The sequence below is a fragment of the Rattus norvegicus genome, chromosome 9 (assembly GCF_036323735.1).
Source record: "Rattus norvegicus strain BN/NHsdMcwi chromosome 9, GRCr8, whole genome shotgun sequence".
Lineage (NCBI taxonomy): Eukaryota > Metazoa > Chordata > Mammalia > Rodentia > Muridae > Rattus > Rattus norvegicus.
This window is the reverse complement of record NC_086027.1, coordinates 52,809,275-52,824,649: the sequence shown is the minus strand read 5'-3', so window position 1 is coordinate 52,824,649 and position 15,375 is coordinate 52,809,275. Positions and strand designations below refer to the sequence as shown.

The 15,375-nt window shown below is 46.8% G+C and overlaps 1 protein-coding gene across 7 annotated transcripts in view; it reads left to right on the top strand.

The window, feature by feature from the left end:
* The window catches only part of Tgfbrap1 (transforming growth factor, beta receptor associated protein 1), a 50,355-nt gene extending 38,792 nt beyond the window's left edge, over positions 1–11,563 (top strand). For all 7 annotated transcript variants that reach the window (NM_001106907.2, XM_039083260.2, XM_039083262.2 and 4 more), the window contains 5 exons: positions 2,244–2,387; positions 4,404–4,550; positions 5,282–5,441; positions 6,856–7,289; positions 9,003–11,563. In NM_001106907.2, coding sequence (NP_001100377.2) covers positions 2,244–2,387; positions 4,404–4,550; positions 5,282–5,441; positions 6,856–7,289; positions 9,003–9,179 — 1,062 coding nt within the window. In that variant the 3' untranslated portion in view covers positions 9,180–11,563. The remainder of the gene's footprint in view (positions 1–2,243; positions 2,388–4,403; positions 4,551–5,281; positions 5,442–6,855; positions 7,290–9,002) is intronic.
* Positions 11,564–15,375: the final 3,812 nt, after the last annotated feature.

The window sequence follows — 15,375 nt, the reverse complement described above, 5'->3', positions numbered from 1 at the left end:
GCCCCCGAGCCTTGTAACCAACTTTTGAAAGTTGTTCTCAGGCGCCACATGTATACCGAGGCATACAGGCTCCCATGTTTAACATATTTAGGGCCAATAAACTATAATTTTTGTGTTGCTTTTTAAAAACCCATTAATCCATAGAAACCACTTTTGCCTGATCTGGTCTTTTCTGCAGAGAACAAAAATAATAGTTTTCAAAGGTGAACTCTATGGGGAGTGTTCACTTTAAGTCCCCATACTTGTTCTTGACAAAAAGACCAAGAAGTGATGTCTTTAATTCTCTTTAAATAACATTATCAAGATTGAGTTTGGGAAAATTGAAGAAATGAAAACAAGGTTGATTTCATTTTAAAGAATTAAAAGGGGGCCTGGAGCTAAGAGCGGTTGCTGCTCTACTCCAGTCCATTCCTCCACCGGTATTGGGTGACTCACAACCTCATAACTTCAGGTTATGATTCTAGGGATTGGCCCCCTCTTCTGGCCCTCATGGGCACATATAGCATATGCACACATGGGTGCATACATACACATAAGCATATATTTAGAAAATCAGCTGTCACATAGTAACTGTACACTTTTCTTGGACTCAGCGTACCATTTGACACATGTGTACAGTAGAAAGTGATCTTAGATGTTCACTGTCTCTCTGTCCTGGGGAGCTTAGAGCTCATCTGTTTTAGTGCTTTTATTCACCCCAGTGAGCCACAGAACACTAGGGATTAATTCTCTAACTGTATTTTAGTAACCTACATCTAGCTTCCCTCTGCCCCCGACTCCCTACCACCCTTTTTAAGTGCTAACATCCACTTCTTTTCTCTACTTTCATGAAATTAGCTTGAATTAGCTTGAATGTGATATTTTTGCTGAGCCAGCAGGCATGTGATGTCACCTTAGAAACTCAGGGCAGCAGGTAACAATTGCGTTATAATTTCTACTGTTAATAACAGCAACTGTGGCTAGTAAGCTGGGCAGTTGCCTCCCCTCCAGCACCAGGAAGAGCCAATGCTGATCAAGTTCATGCTCCTGCCTGCCCTACTGGAGCAGCTGATGTGAAGGCCAGCAGGGATGCTGGGCCTGCATTGAATGGCATTGATTTATAGCCTTGTCTCTTGGCCTGCACCTCACAGCTTCCTATTGATCTTCGTGCCTTCTCACACCCTGGGGGGATGGGGCTCCCCTTGGCCCTGTTACCTCTCAGACTTCATTGGGTGCTAGCTTTCTTGTAAGCCTTTTGTGTAATACCAGCTCCTCCCTGACTTTGGCCATGCCTTTGTGAGTTTAGTCTGCAGCCTCTTTGCTAAAGCATCACAAGGGCATAAAGAGTGAAGAAAGCAGGAAAATGAGCTTCCATCAACACAAGCCTCAAGGCCAAGAGCAGACGCGGATATTGCAAACAAAATGTCTATTTTTTAAGACATAGCAGTGGCATCTTTAGAATGACTGTGTGTGTGTGTGTGTGTGTGTGTGTGTGTGTGTGTGTGTGTGTGTGTGTTATAATACTATTAGCACAGCTATGGAGAAAGATTCGCATACTTGAATAACATGGGGCAAGTGGTGCAAACTCCATTAAAACTTTTCGGTGGACTTTGATTCGATTATGTAGCTGGTGAATTCCGTTCTGAAGAAAGCAGGACCGCACTGAGCATCCTTGTTAGCTTTAGTTGGGGGTCGCCACAGCATTGAAGATTTAGATTTTGAAGTATTTGCATGTACAAAGGGAGATGTCTTGGACATAAGACCCAAGCATAAGCTAAATTTGTCTTGCACAAATAGCATGAAAATAATTTTTATAAGTCTGTGCTCAAAATCAAGTTGGATAGTTTGGAATTTTCCACATTTAGCATCATCTCAAATTTTGAAAATTCAGATTTGGCACATTTGGGTTTTCAGATTTATTTCTCAAAAAATTATAGAATTTATAGCTTTCTGTACTATATCATTCTTTATTCAAAATGCTCAGGGCCCGAATTGTTTTAGATTTTAGAGTTTTTCAGATTTTGAAGTAGCATAGGAAGCTAGAGCCTCCCCAGTCAGCTGTCCAGTTGAAAGCCCAAAATCCAGGTTGTACTGTCAACATGCTTGTGAATGCTCAAATTATAGATTTTCATGTGGGGACAGTTCATCCTGTGTGTTCTGAAAATTATGAGAAATCAAGTAAGAAAACAAGCATTTTCTAAGCGAATTCTGCAAGATACATAATATTCTAGCTCTACGCTTGGTTTTGTTTTATTTCCTTTCAGTTGTGGGTGAACATTGTGAATGGGGACATCCAGGACTCCACACGCTCAGACCTGTATGAATACATCGTTGATTTTCTTACCTACTGCCTAGACCAAGAGCTGGTGTGGACCCATGCTGACTGGCTGTTGCAGAAAAGCCAGGAGGTTCGTGTTTCATAAATGGATCTCTTAGGAATGGCTGCTAGAAATCTGACACCAAAGCTCCCCCCAGCTTTAGGTGGAAGAGAAAAAAGCTGCATTCGGTCTCCCCCTGTTTTACTCTGTGCCCCTTTTATTGCCTTCCTTTGAGCATAAGCAAAATGTAGTCTGCTGTGCTGAGGTTTCTGCAGAAGCCTCTCCCTGCAGAGCGCTCTCATGCCCCTGGTATTCTGAGAACACTCCTGCAGTTCCCCCTTCACTTGCCAGGGAACAGAAGTCTGCATTTTGTTCTCTGGGATGGGTACAGGTTCTTACTCTACACAGACTGGCCTTTTGCAAGAGGTGGCTCAGATCTGGGCCACACCGTCCTCTTCTGCTTCTGAGAGGCTGTGGACATGGAGGTGTCAAGTGTCATGAACATGACCTGGCTCATCTTGGAGGCTGAGAGAGGACAACAGTAAAAGCCGCTGTGGGCTCTTGGCTCTACAGCAGCGGTTCTCAACTTTCCTAATGCTGTGATCCTTTAATACAGTTCTTCATGTTGTGGTTGACCCCCAACCATAAAATTATTACATTGCTACTTCCCAACTGTAACTTTGCTACTGTTATGAATCATAATATTAAATATCAGATATCCATGATATCTGATAGGCAACTCCCAAAGGGGTCCCGAACTACAGGTTGAGAACCCTTGCTCTAGAGCCAGGCAGCATGCTCAGGACAGAGGGACAGAGACCTTAAGGAGGCTCCACAAGTTACCAGGACTAAGGCAGCAGGCATAGCAGATCCATTTCCTTGGCTTCCTTGGTAGAGATAAGATCAGACCCTGATGCAGGGTAGGACAGAGCAGGGCGGACTCCTGTTATCCATCCCACTTCCTAAGCTAGGTCAGAGTCCCTATTCCTCTCATACTGAAACATTTAAAACTGCATTTATGTATTTATTTGTGTGTGTTTGTGCACATACATGTATATACATATGCCATACTGTATGTGTGGCAGTCAGAAGACAGTTAAGGTTCTCACTTTCCACTGCATGTATCTCAGGGATTGAACTCAAATAGTCAAGTTAGCAGGAAGGACTTTGCCTCCTAAGCCTGCTCCCTGGCCCTTGCATTCATCTTTTATGTCTGGGCATATACCTACAGAATGTACCTGCACATGTTCCTACAGTGCAGATACAGTGTCATTGAAAGGTTTGGGTCCTTTCCATTTACAGAGTTATCTCAGCCAAACACACAGAATTATTCTGTGTGTCACCCTCCACGTGACCTCTGTCATCTCTTGGAGGTCGTGGTTCACAGATGGGGTTAACAGATTCTTTCAAGGTCATGTAGGCAAGCAGAACCAAGAAACAGTCCAACCTGTAGCTGTGTTACGGGTCTCATGTTTGGGGTTCACAGGGTATGTGAGCATGTGTGCATACACACATGTGAGCAAGCAACAGTACACATGTCAGTGCAGGGAGAACCCAACAAGGTGTAATAGCACAACTGATCCGGGGGCTCCGCATGGCAGGCATCGATCAGAAGGCAACCTGGAAGCTGTCAGGGACTACACGCTCAGAAGGCAGATTAGCCCAGCACAGTAAATAATCTACTAGTCAGACAGCATTCAGAGAGCCGAGAGCACACTGTGAGTTTTCATACTTTCTGGATTTTCTCACTTGATCTTTGCAAGAAACAGCCTCTATTTGGGATCATCTTAATAGTGCCAGCGTTTGTTGCATGGCTGTCAAAGTCTGTTACCAGTGACTGCTCCACTTGTTAGTGTCCAGCCATCTTAAAAGAAATCCCGGCAGTGTGTGGGGAGGGTTGCTTAGTGCCTCTTTCCTGTCCGTGGCATACGCTTTGTTTGGTCTTTCTTGCTGGACCATTTTTTCCTCCATGTTTTTGAGATAAGTGTGACATATGAGAAGTTGTACCTGCTTATCAGTGCATCCTGCATGATGGTTGTAGCCAAAACATGACTGTTAAGTGGCCAAAAGAAAGACCAAGAAACTGAATTGCTGCTCTTTCTGCAGGTTGGAGTTCAGGTTTTCACCAAGAGACCTTTGGACGAGCAGCAGCAAACTAGTTTTAATCCAGACGACATTATTAGTTGCCTTAAGAAATACCCTAAAGCCCTGGTTAAGTATCTGGAACATCTCGTTATCGACAGGAGATTGCAGGTGAGCACACAGCCTAACAGAAGGTCTGTGGCTGCGGTGTCACTGACAGCCTAGGAGAGGGAACCTGACTGTCACTTTTGGGGCAGGTCTCACTCCCTGGTCACTCAGTCTGCCTGTTGATTATTCGAGGCCGTGTGAGCCTTAGTGACAGAGACCCGGAGGGAGCAGAAGTAGATGCTCTACCTCAAGACTCATCTCTACTCCGCCTTCCTCCTCGCTTTGTTATTGTCCCCACAGGGAATGGGAGAAGCTGTGTCATTTACAGAATACCTAAAGCCTTTTTCTCCCGGGTGTCCCTGACATGCGTTAATCATCTTTCCATCATTGTGACAAAATATCCGAGGCAATTAACTTGTGAAGAGCAGAGGAGTTTACCCCACAGTTTTTCAGTCTGTGACAGATTGTCCCATTCTTTTTTATTAGGTTTCTTAGCAGAAAAAGGCAGTGTTGTATCCAGAAAGTCAAGAGGGCAGGGTAGGGTCCCCCTCCTTCCCATTGACCACATCCCTCCCAGGCTCCACCCCCACCCCCAGTAGCTGTCCCATGGGGACTTTGAACACATGGGCTTTGGGAACACATTTAGCATCCGAGCTATAGCAGTACAGACTATAATATCCCTCTGTGTTGGGGTTCCTGGGAGGTCTCCAGTCCCTGAGGGTATCCTGTCCACTGTATTCGAGAATCTGCCTCCCTCATGTAAACACTGTCTGGTGCATCCCTGATTCCCACAGAAAGAAGAGTACCACACCCACCTTGCCCTCCTCTACCTGGAGGAAGTGCTTCGGCAGAGGGCACCCACTGGAGGCAAGGATGTAGAAGCCACCGAGACACAGGCCAAACTCCGCAGGCTGCTCCAGAAGTCTGACTTGTACCGTGTCCACTTGTTGAAAGGTGAGGATAAACTTGGCATCCCAGTGAGAGACTTCTGTGGGACCGAGCGAGCCTTTGTCCCAGAGTGCAGTGTTTGGGTTCCATAGGGTGATTCCTTGAGCCCCTTTCCTCAGAGCTGTCCTGATGGGTTTTGGACTGAGCTGTAAAACACATCATTTATGATTCACCTTCTACTGGCTTTGGTACCTTCCTCACTCTGTATCCCTGGGGTGGCACCTGCACCCCATAGGCCCCCAGATCTGCTGTGTTCCAGCCCCTTAAGAGAAATGTCATAGTCCAAGCATAGAATCTGCAGCTCCCATCTCCATTTTACCTCTGTCTGTGCCCTAATATGGCAACCTCTTAGCAATTATTTGCTGACATTTAATTTACTGTAGGACAGGGGTGGAGCCTGTGTGCTGTGGCATCTGTGCCTGTGTCTGTACTTGACACAGGCGATACAGCCAGCCCTTTACTCCCTCACCCCCAGGCTGGCGATATCTGCCTCGGGCATTAGGTCAGATACCAGTGCCTATCACTTTGTATTAACCTTGGCACTGAACTGAGAGTTGTCCTGGGAATATCCATTGCAGAGGGTAAGAACTCGTGTTGTCCTCTATTTCGCAGCCCACAGGAGAGCAAAGTGACCTGGTCAGTAAGACTCAGCCCATCAGCCCGCTAAGGGCGAGCCTTGATCAGGTCTGACACTGCCCCTAGGCTGTGCCATATTCTGGAAGCCTAACTACAGGGGGAACAAAAGAAAAGTTTTTATTTCTGTTCCAGAAACTTGTTAGATAATACAGATAGGATTCTTTTAAATACCTTGAACCCACATTCCTTTCAATGAAGCATGTTTTAAGTTGGAATAAAGGGGTTGAGCATAGCTTTTACAGTAAAGCGGATATTTGAATTTTTTCATAGATTCTGCATCTGCATATCCAACCAACTGTGACTTACATATCATATTATGTTAACCATACTTCACTGTATCCTAAGTCATCAGAGGTGATGTCAAGTGTATAGTGTTACTCAAAAATACTGCAAGGGATTTGGGGGCCTTTCCAGGAGGGTCTTCATTCTGGTCCTCCTGAAGACATGGAGAGACAGTCATTCCCCTGCGTGTTAGTCATAAGATTCTATAGTGGGAAGGTGGAGCATTGTAACTGCAGACAAGAGCCAAGGCTTTGGTGATGCTTTAGGCCTCTTTTGGGACCAGACTCACCTATTTCCTGAAGATTAACAGTGAAAGCTATCTTCAGTTTTCCTGAGTCACCAGGGGAAATTCTAAGGAGTCACCTCCCTTGATCATCTAGGTGGCACTATTTAGCAATGTCTAGGTAGCTAGAGAGCCTGCTTCTGCCGAGGCTGCAGGAGCATGCAGGGGAGCCTAGCCCGCCAGCCCAGTCTACAACTGAGTGCCAATTTTGTCTGATAGAGAAAATCCAGGGTGCTGGCCTGCCCATGGAAAGCGCCATCCTCCACGGGAAGCTGGGTGAGCATGAGAAGGCCCTGCACATCCTGGTGCACGAGATGGGGGACTTCTCTGCAGCTGAGGACTACTGCCTATGGAGCTCCGAGGGTCAGGATGCAGCCTGCCGTCAGCGCCTCTTCCACACGCTGCTTGCCATGTACCTCCGTGCAGGCCCCTCTGCTCATGACCTGACCGTGGCTGCTGTGGACTTGCTGAACCATCATGCCAGGGAATTTGATGCCACCCAGGTTCTACAGCTGCTGCCTGACACCTGGTCGGTGCAGCTTCTCTGCCCCTTCCTCACAGGGGCTATGAGGGACAGCATCCACGCCAGGAGGACCACACAGGTGGCTCTTGGCCTGGCCAAATCAGAAAACCTGATTTACATGTATGATAAGGTGAGTGCCTAGCCTTCATGTCAGCTTGCTCCTCCGCCAGCCCATGTGGCATGGGAGGTAAGTTTTTAAACTATGAAAAGATGGTCTTGGCCAGTTTTTATTCCCACTCTCCAAATTTGATTGTTCCCACCAAGATGCAGAGGTCTGTATGGGTAGCATTGGTGAGGCGTTTTCCCCTTTGGACACTGATAATCAGGACACTGTGTAGAAGCTGAGTGTAGTCACCACTATAATCCCAACACTTGGGAGGCTGGGGCAGGAAAATGGTCAGGAACTGAAGGTCAACAGAGAGGCACAGTAAGTTTCAGACCAGCCAGGGCTTCAGTGCAAGACCCTGTCTGAGACAAACAAAACCAGTGGAGAGCGGTGAGCCATGTTGGAGTGGACACACCCCTGATGTATTGTTTGAGTACTTAATAGCATAGTGTGTGGTCTGCCAATGACAAGTCCTTTGCACAGAGTGTGAACTGAGGCTTGTGACAGTCACAAGGAAGAGCCCAGAAGTACCTCCCAGGCCGGTTCAGAAACCCGCAGAATTCCATTTCTGCCCCACATGGCTGTCTAGAAGAGGGAGAATCATGGGAATCATGCTCTTCTACAAATAAGCCTCCCTTAAGCCCCTGTGGCCTGGAACATGCAGTCTCCCTCACTTCTTGTCACTTCCCTGCTGCTTCCCAGTTTGTATCTGGCCTTGCCTGCCTGGCCACACAGCATGCTGTCCTACCTCCTGTCCTTGGCACATGCTGACCCCTTCCCCCAGCCCCCCAGGAGTATATTACCTTTTTCTCTGTGAACACCCAGTCAGCATTTAGCCTGCCTGTTTTGTTTCATCTTGTTTTCTACCTCAGAGCCTTAAGCTTTAAGGCCTTTTGCTTCTGTCCTCTCTTACATTTCCCTAGTACTGACTCACCTGGCCTGCTGGCTGAGGTTATTAGTTCATGCAGGAGAATTTGGTGGTTGCTGCTTGCTCCTGCCAGTGACTGACTTGTCCGGACTGACAGAGAGCGTATAGAGAAGCCTCAACTTTTGCAATTCAAGTTCTAAGTCTTGGACTAGGGCCCATAGTGCTGTTCCTTACGACTTCCAAAAAAGGAAATTGTGATGCTGGGAATTTGCCACTAACTAACTGAGTAACTTTGACCAAATCCCCGATCTGGGTCCTGCTTTTTATTTGCAAATGAGGTTCTTCCTTGATCTGATAGCCATGACTCTGTGACAGTCTTGGGATTAAAATAGTCAATGCTTTGAGAGTGCTGAAGGGAGGAGTTTATATAGAAATTCCCAGACACACGAGGGTTGCTTTAAGAAGACCGACTCCTGGGCTGGAGAGGTGTCTCAGAGGTTAAGACTGCTTACTACCTTTGTGCGACCTGGGTTCAGTTCCCAGCACTCCACTGGTGGCTCACAACTCTAGTTTCAGGGGTCTGACGACCTTTTCTTGCCTCTGCAGGCATCTGGTGCCCATAAACTAAAGCAGACACACAGTGTACACACACACACACACACACACACACACACACACATAGATCTTTAAAAGGAAAGCAACTCTGTCACTTCCTCTGTCTGCCCATTAAGAACGTTCAGTGTATTTCCATTTCTCATGCCTGATGCCCAGAAGTTGATAGGGAGCAGTCCTGTCAGCAGCCATAGTCCACAGCAGAATGTTGCCCACCCTGACTCGGCCCACTGTTCACTGTCGCTTTCTGTTTGCAGATGAAGCTGAAGGGAAGTGCCATCTGGCTCTCAGAAAAAAAGCTTTGCCAGCTCTGCCAGAACCCTTTTGGTGAACCTGTGTTTGTCAGATACCCAAATGGAGGGCTTGTGCACACCCACTGTGCCGCCAGCAGACACACAAACCCCAGCTCGCCCAGCCCTGGCACTCGGACTTGAAAAGCCTGGTTCCAGGCTGCAAAGGGATTCCAAGTTCCTTTCCAAACCTGTTCATTTGTGTGAGCTGGAACAAAGGGAAGGTGTGGGCACCAGGGAGGTGCTGTCCCTGGGAAACAGGGCACTTCACTGCTCATTGTTCTTTGTGTGAATGTCAATGGAAGGGCCTGACCCCCTCCCCTCCCCCACCCCACCCCAGGACAGTGACAGTCCAGGTGGTTACAGTCATCCAAAGCACAAGCCAACTTTGAAAGGCAGGCGGTGTAGCCTGGGTGATCCAGACATAGGCGGGGCCTGGAAACAGGGTCTGCCTGGCCCAGGCAAGTGTCCAGGGTACAGAGGCCTGAGCTGGGCACCTTGCCTTTAAGGAGGTGTACTCTTCATATAGGCTCCACATCTGCCCTGAAGTGCACGTAGTTTCTGTTCTTCCCATCCATCTGTCACCCTCTGAAACCCTCCGCCTCGGTTAGCTAAGCACTTACTTGGTGTGAAGTCCTATGCTTCTGGCTGCCTAGCACACGGAAATCTATCTAGAAAGACATAAAGCTTGAAGCAGACGGGATGGTGAAATGATTCAGGGAGCAACGGCACTTGCCACCAAGCCTGACAACCTGAAATCAATCCACAGAGCCTACATGAGGAGGGAGAGAACACGCGCTCGAGTGCATGCACACGTGTGCGCGCGGGCACACACACACACACACACACACACACACACACACACACACACACACATATGGTGGGGAAAAGAGGAGAGGTCTAAGTGGAAAGATCCTTTGCCCATCCTGAAGACTGCAACAGAAAGGAGACCCAGGTGTGTGAGGGCCCAAAGTAGGTTCCTTCTCATCCACTTGCAACTGCAAACACCTCGATGGACATGCACAACTCACATGTCTATTTGAATTCATATCATCTTCATAGTTTCATTTGGAATTTCTCCAGCTGTATTCACTGCAGATAGCTCTTTCCTCGTTAAAATGTACCTTCTACTGAACACTTGGGAAATTCAAAGGGAAATGTGACCAGTAAGCCAGTGAGCCTTCCAGGAGAGGCTCAGGCTGGCCTCCTCCCTGGCGGGCAGCTGTCAGGGCTGCTTTCCGATGCTGTGCCCACAGGCGTTTCTGCAGGATCCTAGGCTAGGCCACCTTATCTGCCAGCACTTTCCATGCCTGTCTGGAGCTTTCCTGAACCCTCAAAGGAAAGGTCTCATCTGTGACCAATGGACTTGGTGTCTCTGTCACATCACAGACAAACTGCAGCTCTTGCCATTCCCCTGCTCTCTGAAGTCATCCCTGGGATGGTGACTCTGAGAACCTCAGGGCAGATCGCGCATCTCTACCAGGATGCTTGGAAAAGAGCATCTCCTAGGCTGAGGGGATGGCCACAGGACACACCCCACCCCAGCTGTCCATTCTTGACAAAATGATCTCTGCACTTAACAATAATCCATATATTTCTTTTCCCTTTGGGATTCCAAGTAAGCCGGGAAGTAAAAGCACCCGTGAGTGACCAGGGGACTGGCACCCTTTTCCCTACGTGAGTTGAATGTCTGAGAATAAATGATGACGTCTCCTTGCAGCTCCACCGCGTCAAGGATGACTGAGAATGCTCTTCTCACTGTGTGTCATTACAACCTACGAACTGGTGGTTTAACCTGAGCACTGTCAAACCTGCAAGCACCGTTTCCCACGAACAGCGTGGGTGCAGTCTCAGAAAGGGCTTGTGATTGCTCACTGCTAACGTGAGGGACCCCTGTCTCTTCTCTGAGTATTGATCGATGAAGTCGAGCAGCCCAGCCCCCGCCCCCACCAAATCCTTTAAAGCAGACAGTTCTACAAGGTGGAGAGCCACCTCACATGTTACAAACTCTTATTTCCTTACCTTCCTCAAACTCTCCCAGGGGCCATTTCACAAATCCCATTTTTAAAATGAACACAGCATAGTTTTGTCACAGCCCTGCTCTCTCGTGACTGTCCCTGGGTAGCACAACAGCTGGCGCTCAGCTCCTTCCTCGGGCTCTGTAGCCATGCTAGCTGGAACTGCACAGGCTGAGCTCAGGTCACATTGGCATCTGGAGGGGAGCAGGAATGTTCAGTTTGACTGTTTATCTGCTTCTGCCTACCAGGCCTGTCACCTACGCTGTGGGCACCAGGTCTGAGCACAGAGTTTAGAGAGGCTCTGTGAGCCGTGGTCGACAGCCCTGGAGCACAGAGAAATGGGTCACACTGTCATGGGGCGCCTGTTGCACAACTAGGGCAACCCTTGCTTCCTGCTTGCTCTCCCACAGGAATCTGTCATCATAGCTTCCTTTGCCTCTTAATGGGTCCCAAACCCACAAGATGTACAAATGTAAACTTGATGATTTTATTAAAATTCTTCTAATTCTTTGTTCTTTTCTTGGGTCATTTTTAAAAATAAAAGCCACCTTGATGAAGTGCTGGTTTCCACAGATGCCACTCAACCATAAGGAGTTCTAGAATATTGACTTTTCCTGTGCTCATGGAAGTGCCCGCAGCAACTGCAGCTGTCCCTCAGGCTCTGCTATGACTTGGCTGGATTTTAATCTCTACCTCAGCATTTATCTCCTGCTTATTCTTAGGGCACTCCTGCATATGCAGTGCCTCCAGATGAACAGTGCACTGGGGAGTTGTGAACCAAGATTCTGGGTGACCTGACTCATTCTCCTTGGAGCCAGATGGTCTTAAGCCCTATGCTCCTGCATTCCTAATCCTGAGCACATTCCAGAAAGATAAACCTTTCTACTTTCTTGGGGTGAAGAGATGCTTCCCTGGGTAAGTGCTTACCGCACAGCATGAGAACCTGATTTGCAATCCTGGAACCCATGTTGAAAACCAGAAGTTGGCTTGGAAGCCCAGAGATATGGAGGACAGAGACAACATTGCTGCAGGTTGGGTGAGAGATTCTGTCTTCAAGGGAATAAAGAGGGAAAGTCATAGAGCTGGACACCTGGGAGCACCCTCTTGCCCTATGCACTCCTAACACATGAGTGCATGGATTTTTTTTTTTCAAGCCCCCACCCCCACCCCCTGAAATGATCACAGCAGGTCTTTGAGCAAGGCTGTGATTTTACTTTGGTGCCGGGTCAGCAGGATGGTCCCCACCTGCAGATTCTCCTGCTGGCACTTTGCCAAGCAAAGAGACCCAAAAACAAACCTGGGGTCACTTGGACTATCACAGGTGGTGTGTTCAGAGAAGTGAGGTCACATCTGGTTTTGTTTTTTTTTGTTTTTTTTTTTTAATTTTAATGATGTACACACTGGTATCCTAGTGTGTATTAGCATATTAGGTAGTAAGAAAACAAGATATGGTGGAAGCCAAACTGGATAGAGGCTGGACTGGGAAAAAGACCAGCATTCACACCAAATTGTGGAACTACTACAAAGACAGGAGACAAGGCAGAGAAAATGTAAATTGTTCTAAATGAGTCTTGTGGAGGCAAAAGACTGGCGTCTGCCTCAGTTAAATGGGCTGTGACTTGTGTTAGGAGTAATTAGATATTAACTAACACCCCATTTGCTCCTAGCGGATCTGTCAACCTTAGCGTCTGAAATGAAAACCTACAAGAATCTAGACCATATGGATCAGAGACCTTTTCACCTTCTCGGAAAAGCTCAGTGGCTAGAGCACCATCTAAAAGCTTGTTAACATGCCGTTTGGAGAAAAGCACTGAATTAATGACGCCTGCTTTTCTTTAGCTTGCAACCAGGGAAGGGAAACAAATAGCTATAATTCAGTCTGCAGCCTAGAGTTGTAAATTAGCTAAATGAGATCACATGGCAAGAAAGAATTAGAAAGCAACACACACAGCTAGTGGGACAAGTGTGACTATCAAAAAGATGCTGGCTCTGACATTCCACCTGGACCTTGGGGTCGGTCTCATCCATGATCATGGGGTAGAGCTGGGTCCCTTCAAGTGTTAACTTTCCGAGCAAAGGAATCAGGGTAAGGTAGTGTTGCCCTCAGGGCTGAGGGAGCCCTGGGAGCACCTATCACATACATCCTGCTCAGCAGTGTGGCTATGGTGTGTCTGTTTCTATGGGATGTCAGGACTCACACCTTACTGCATGCTCTCTGTCCAGGAAAGTGACCCCATAGCCACCCACATGGGTCCTAGCTCTGCTGTCTGCTGTTCAGTTGCTCCTGTCCTCCAGACTGGGCTAAGGAGCATTTTGCTTTGTCTCTGGCTTCTTTGAGTCCTTCACCACCACAGTTGCCTTTCTCTATGGAAGGCTTTTCTGTTACTTACTTGAGATAGTAATTTTTTCCCTTCAGATTCTATTGGTGTTCTTCTAAGCTCAGCAGACAAATCCCAGCCTAATCTCAGGAATATGAGCTAGAATGACCTGGTCTTCATTGCCTACAGTTAAGCTGATTTGCCCTCAGTGGTCCACACAAACATTTGATTTACCTGGATCAGTCGATGCTCATGATAGAATTGGGAGTTGGGGGCAGGCTGCCCAGTGTCCTTCCCTCCCACCTCTGTAGTCAGGATGTTACAGGAAAGCCTCCAAACCCGTTCTAAATTGTATCAATACATTGCTGAGTTACAGACCACCATTGACTGAAGCTTATAAATATGTATAACCAAATGCTAAACTTTTGCTTTCTTGGGAATTAGAGGACAAGAAAGCATTTTTTGGTTGTTTGCATAATAATGTGCACCTCCCAAAACAGTTTCTTTTGACTTCAAATAATTTACCAGAGTATATTTATTTTATATGAATAAACCATGTCAAGAAATCAATATTGTGCCCTAAAGAAAAGCTATAACTGTTACTACCAATGTTACTACATTTTTTTTTTTATGGAGCAGGGCAGGGTTTGCAACCACACACGTCTGGAAATCAGAGGACAAGTCAAGGGAGTCAGTTCTCCTTCCATCAAATAGTTCCTGGACTATCAGACCATCATGCTTGGCAGCGATCACTTTCAACCACTGAGCTATTGTACCAACCTTCCAACCACTTTCTTCTTCCACTTTACTTTTACTTTATGTGTCTGAGTATTTTGTCTACATATATCGTCTGAGCACCATATCCATGCAGTGCACACAGAGGCAAGAAGACAGTGTTAGAACCCCTGGGATGGGAGTTACAGATGCTTATGAGCTGCCATGTGGTGCTACAAATTAAACCTGGGTTCTCTGGAAGAGCAGCCAGTGCTCTTCACATGTGACCTGTTTCTCCAGCCCCTGCAGCCACTTGTAAGGTGGCACTGAGATTCTCTGTTCAGTGAAGTACAATAGCTTCCCATTTCACTTTCCCTAGACCAGGCAACCACACTGTCCTTACTGTTTCTGTGATTCTGACAGCACAGAAGTCAAAGCGTACAGTTCCCTTCCATGACTGAATTTACTTGACCTGTTTTTAAATTTTTTTAAAAAGTAAATTGACAGTCCATTTCATGATTTTTAAATAGTGTATTGGCTGGTGTCATGTATCAATTATACACAAACTAAAGTCACCGGAGAGAAAGGAGCCTCCTCAGTTGAGAAAATATCTCCATGAGATCCAGCTATAAGACATCTTCTTAATTAGTGACCAATAGGAGAAGGCCCAGTCTATTGTGGGTGGTGCCATCCCTGGGATGATGGTCCTGGGTTCTATAAGAAAGCAGGCTGAGCAAACCATGGAGAGCAAGCCAGTAAGCAACACCCCTCCATGGCTTCTGCATCAGCTCCTGCCTCTAGGTTCCAGCCCTGTGTGAGTTCCTGTCCTGACTTCCTTTGATGTTGAACAGCAATGCGGAAATAGAATCTGAATAAACTTTCTCCCAAACTTGCTCTTTTGGTCATGGTGTTTCATCACAACAATAGAAAAACATAACTAAGATAAACAGTGTGTTACCAACAGAGAGAGAGAGAGAGAGAGAGAGAGAGAGAGAGAGAGAGAGAGAGAGTACATATTTATATGTACGTATCTTAATTAGAATTTATTATATTAGAAATCATTAGATTGTATTAGAATTTCTATTTTCTATTTCCAGAAAAGCATGTAAATAAAGCTTTCTATCAACCTGTCTAAAAGTCATCCATCTATTGTCTGAATAAAGTATTGTCTCTGGTGTGTGGTCTGGTGTACGCCCTTCAAAATAGGTTTAAACTCAGCACCAGATGTTTGATAACAAGGACTCCCCACTAGCAATCTCTGGTGTGACACTTGCCTACCTACAAAGCCTA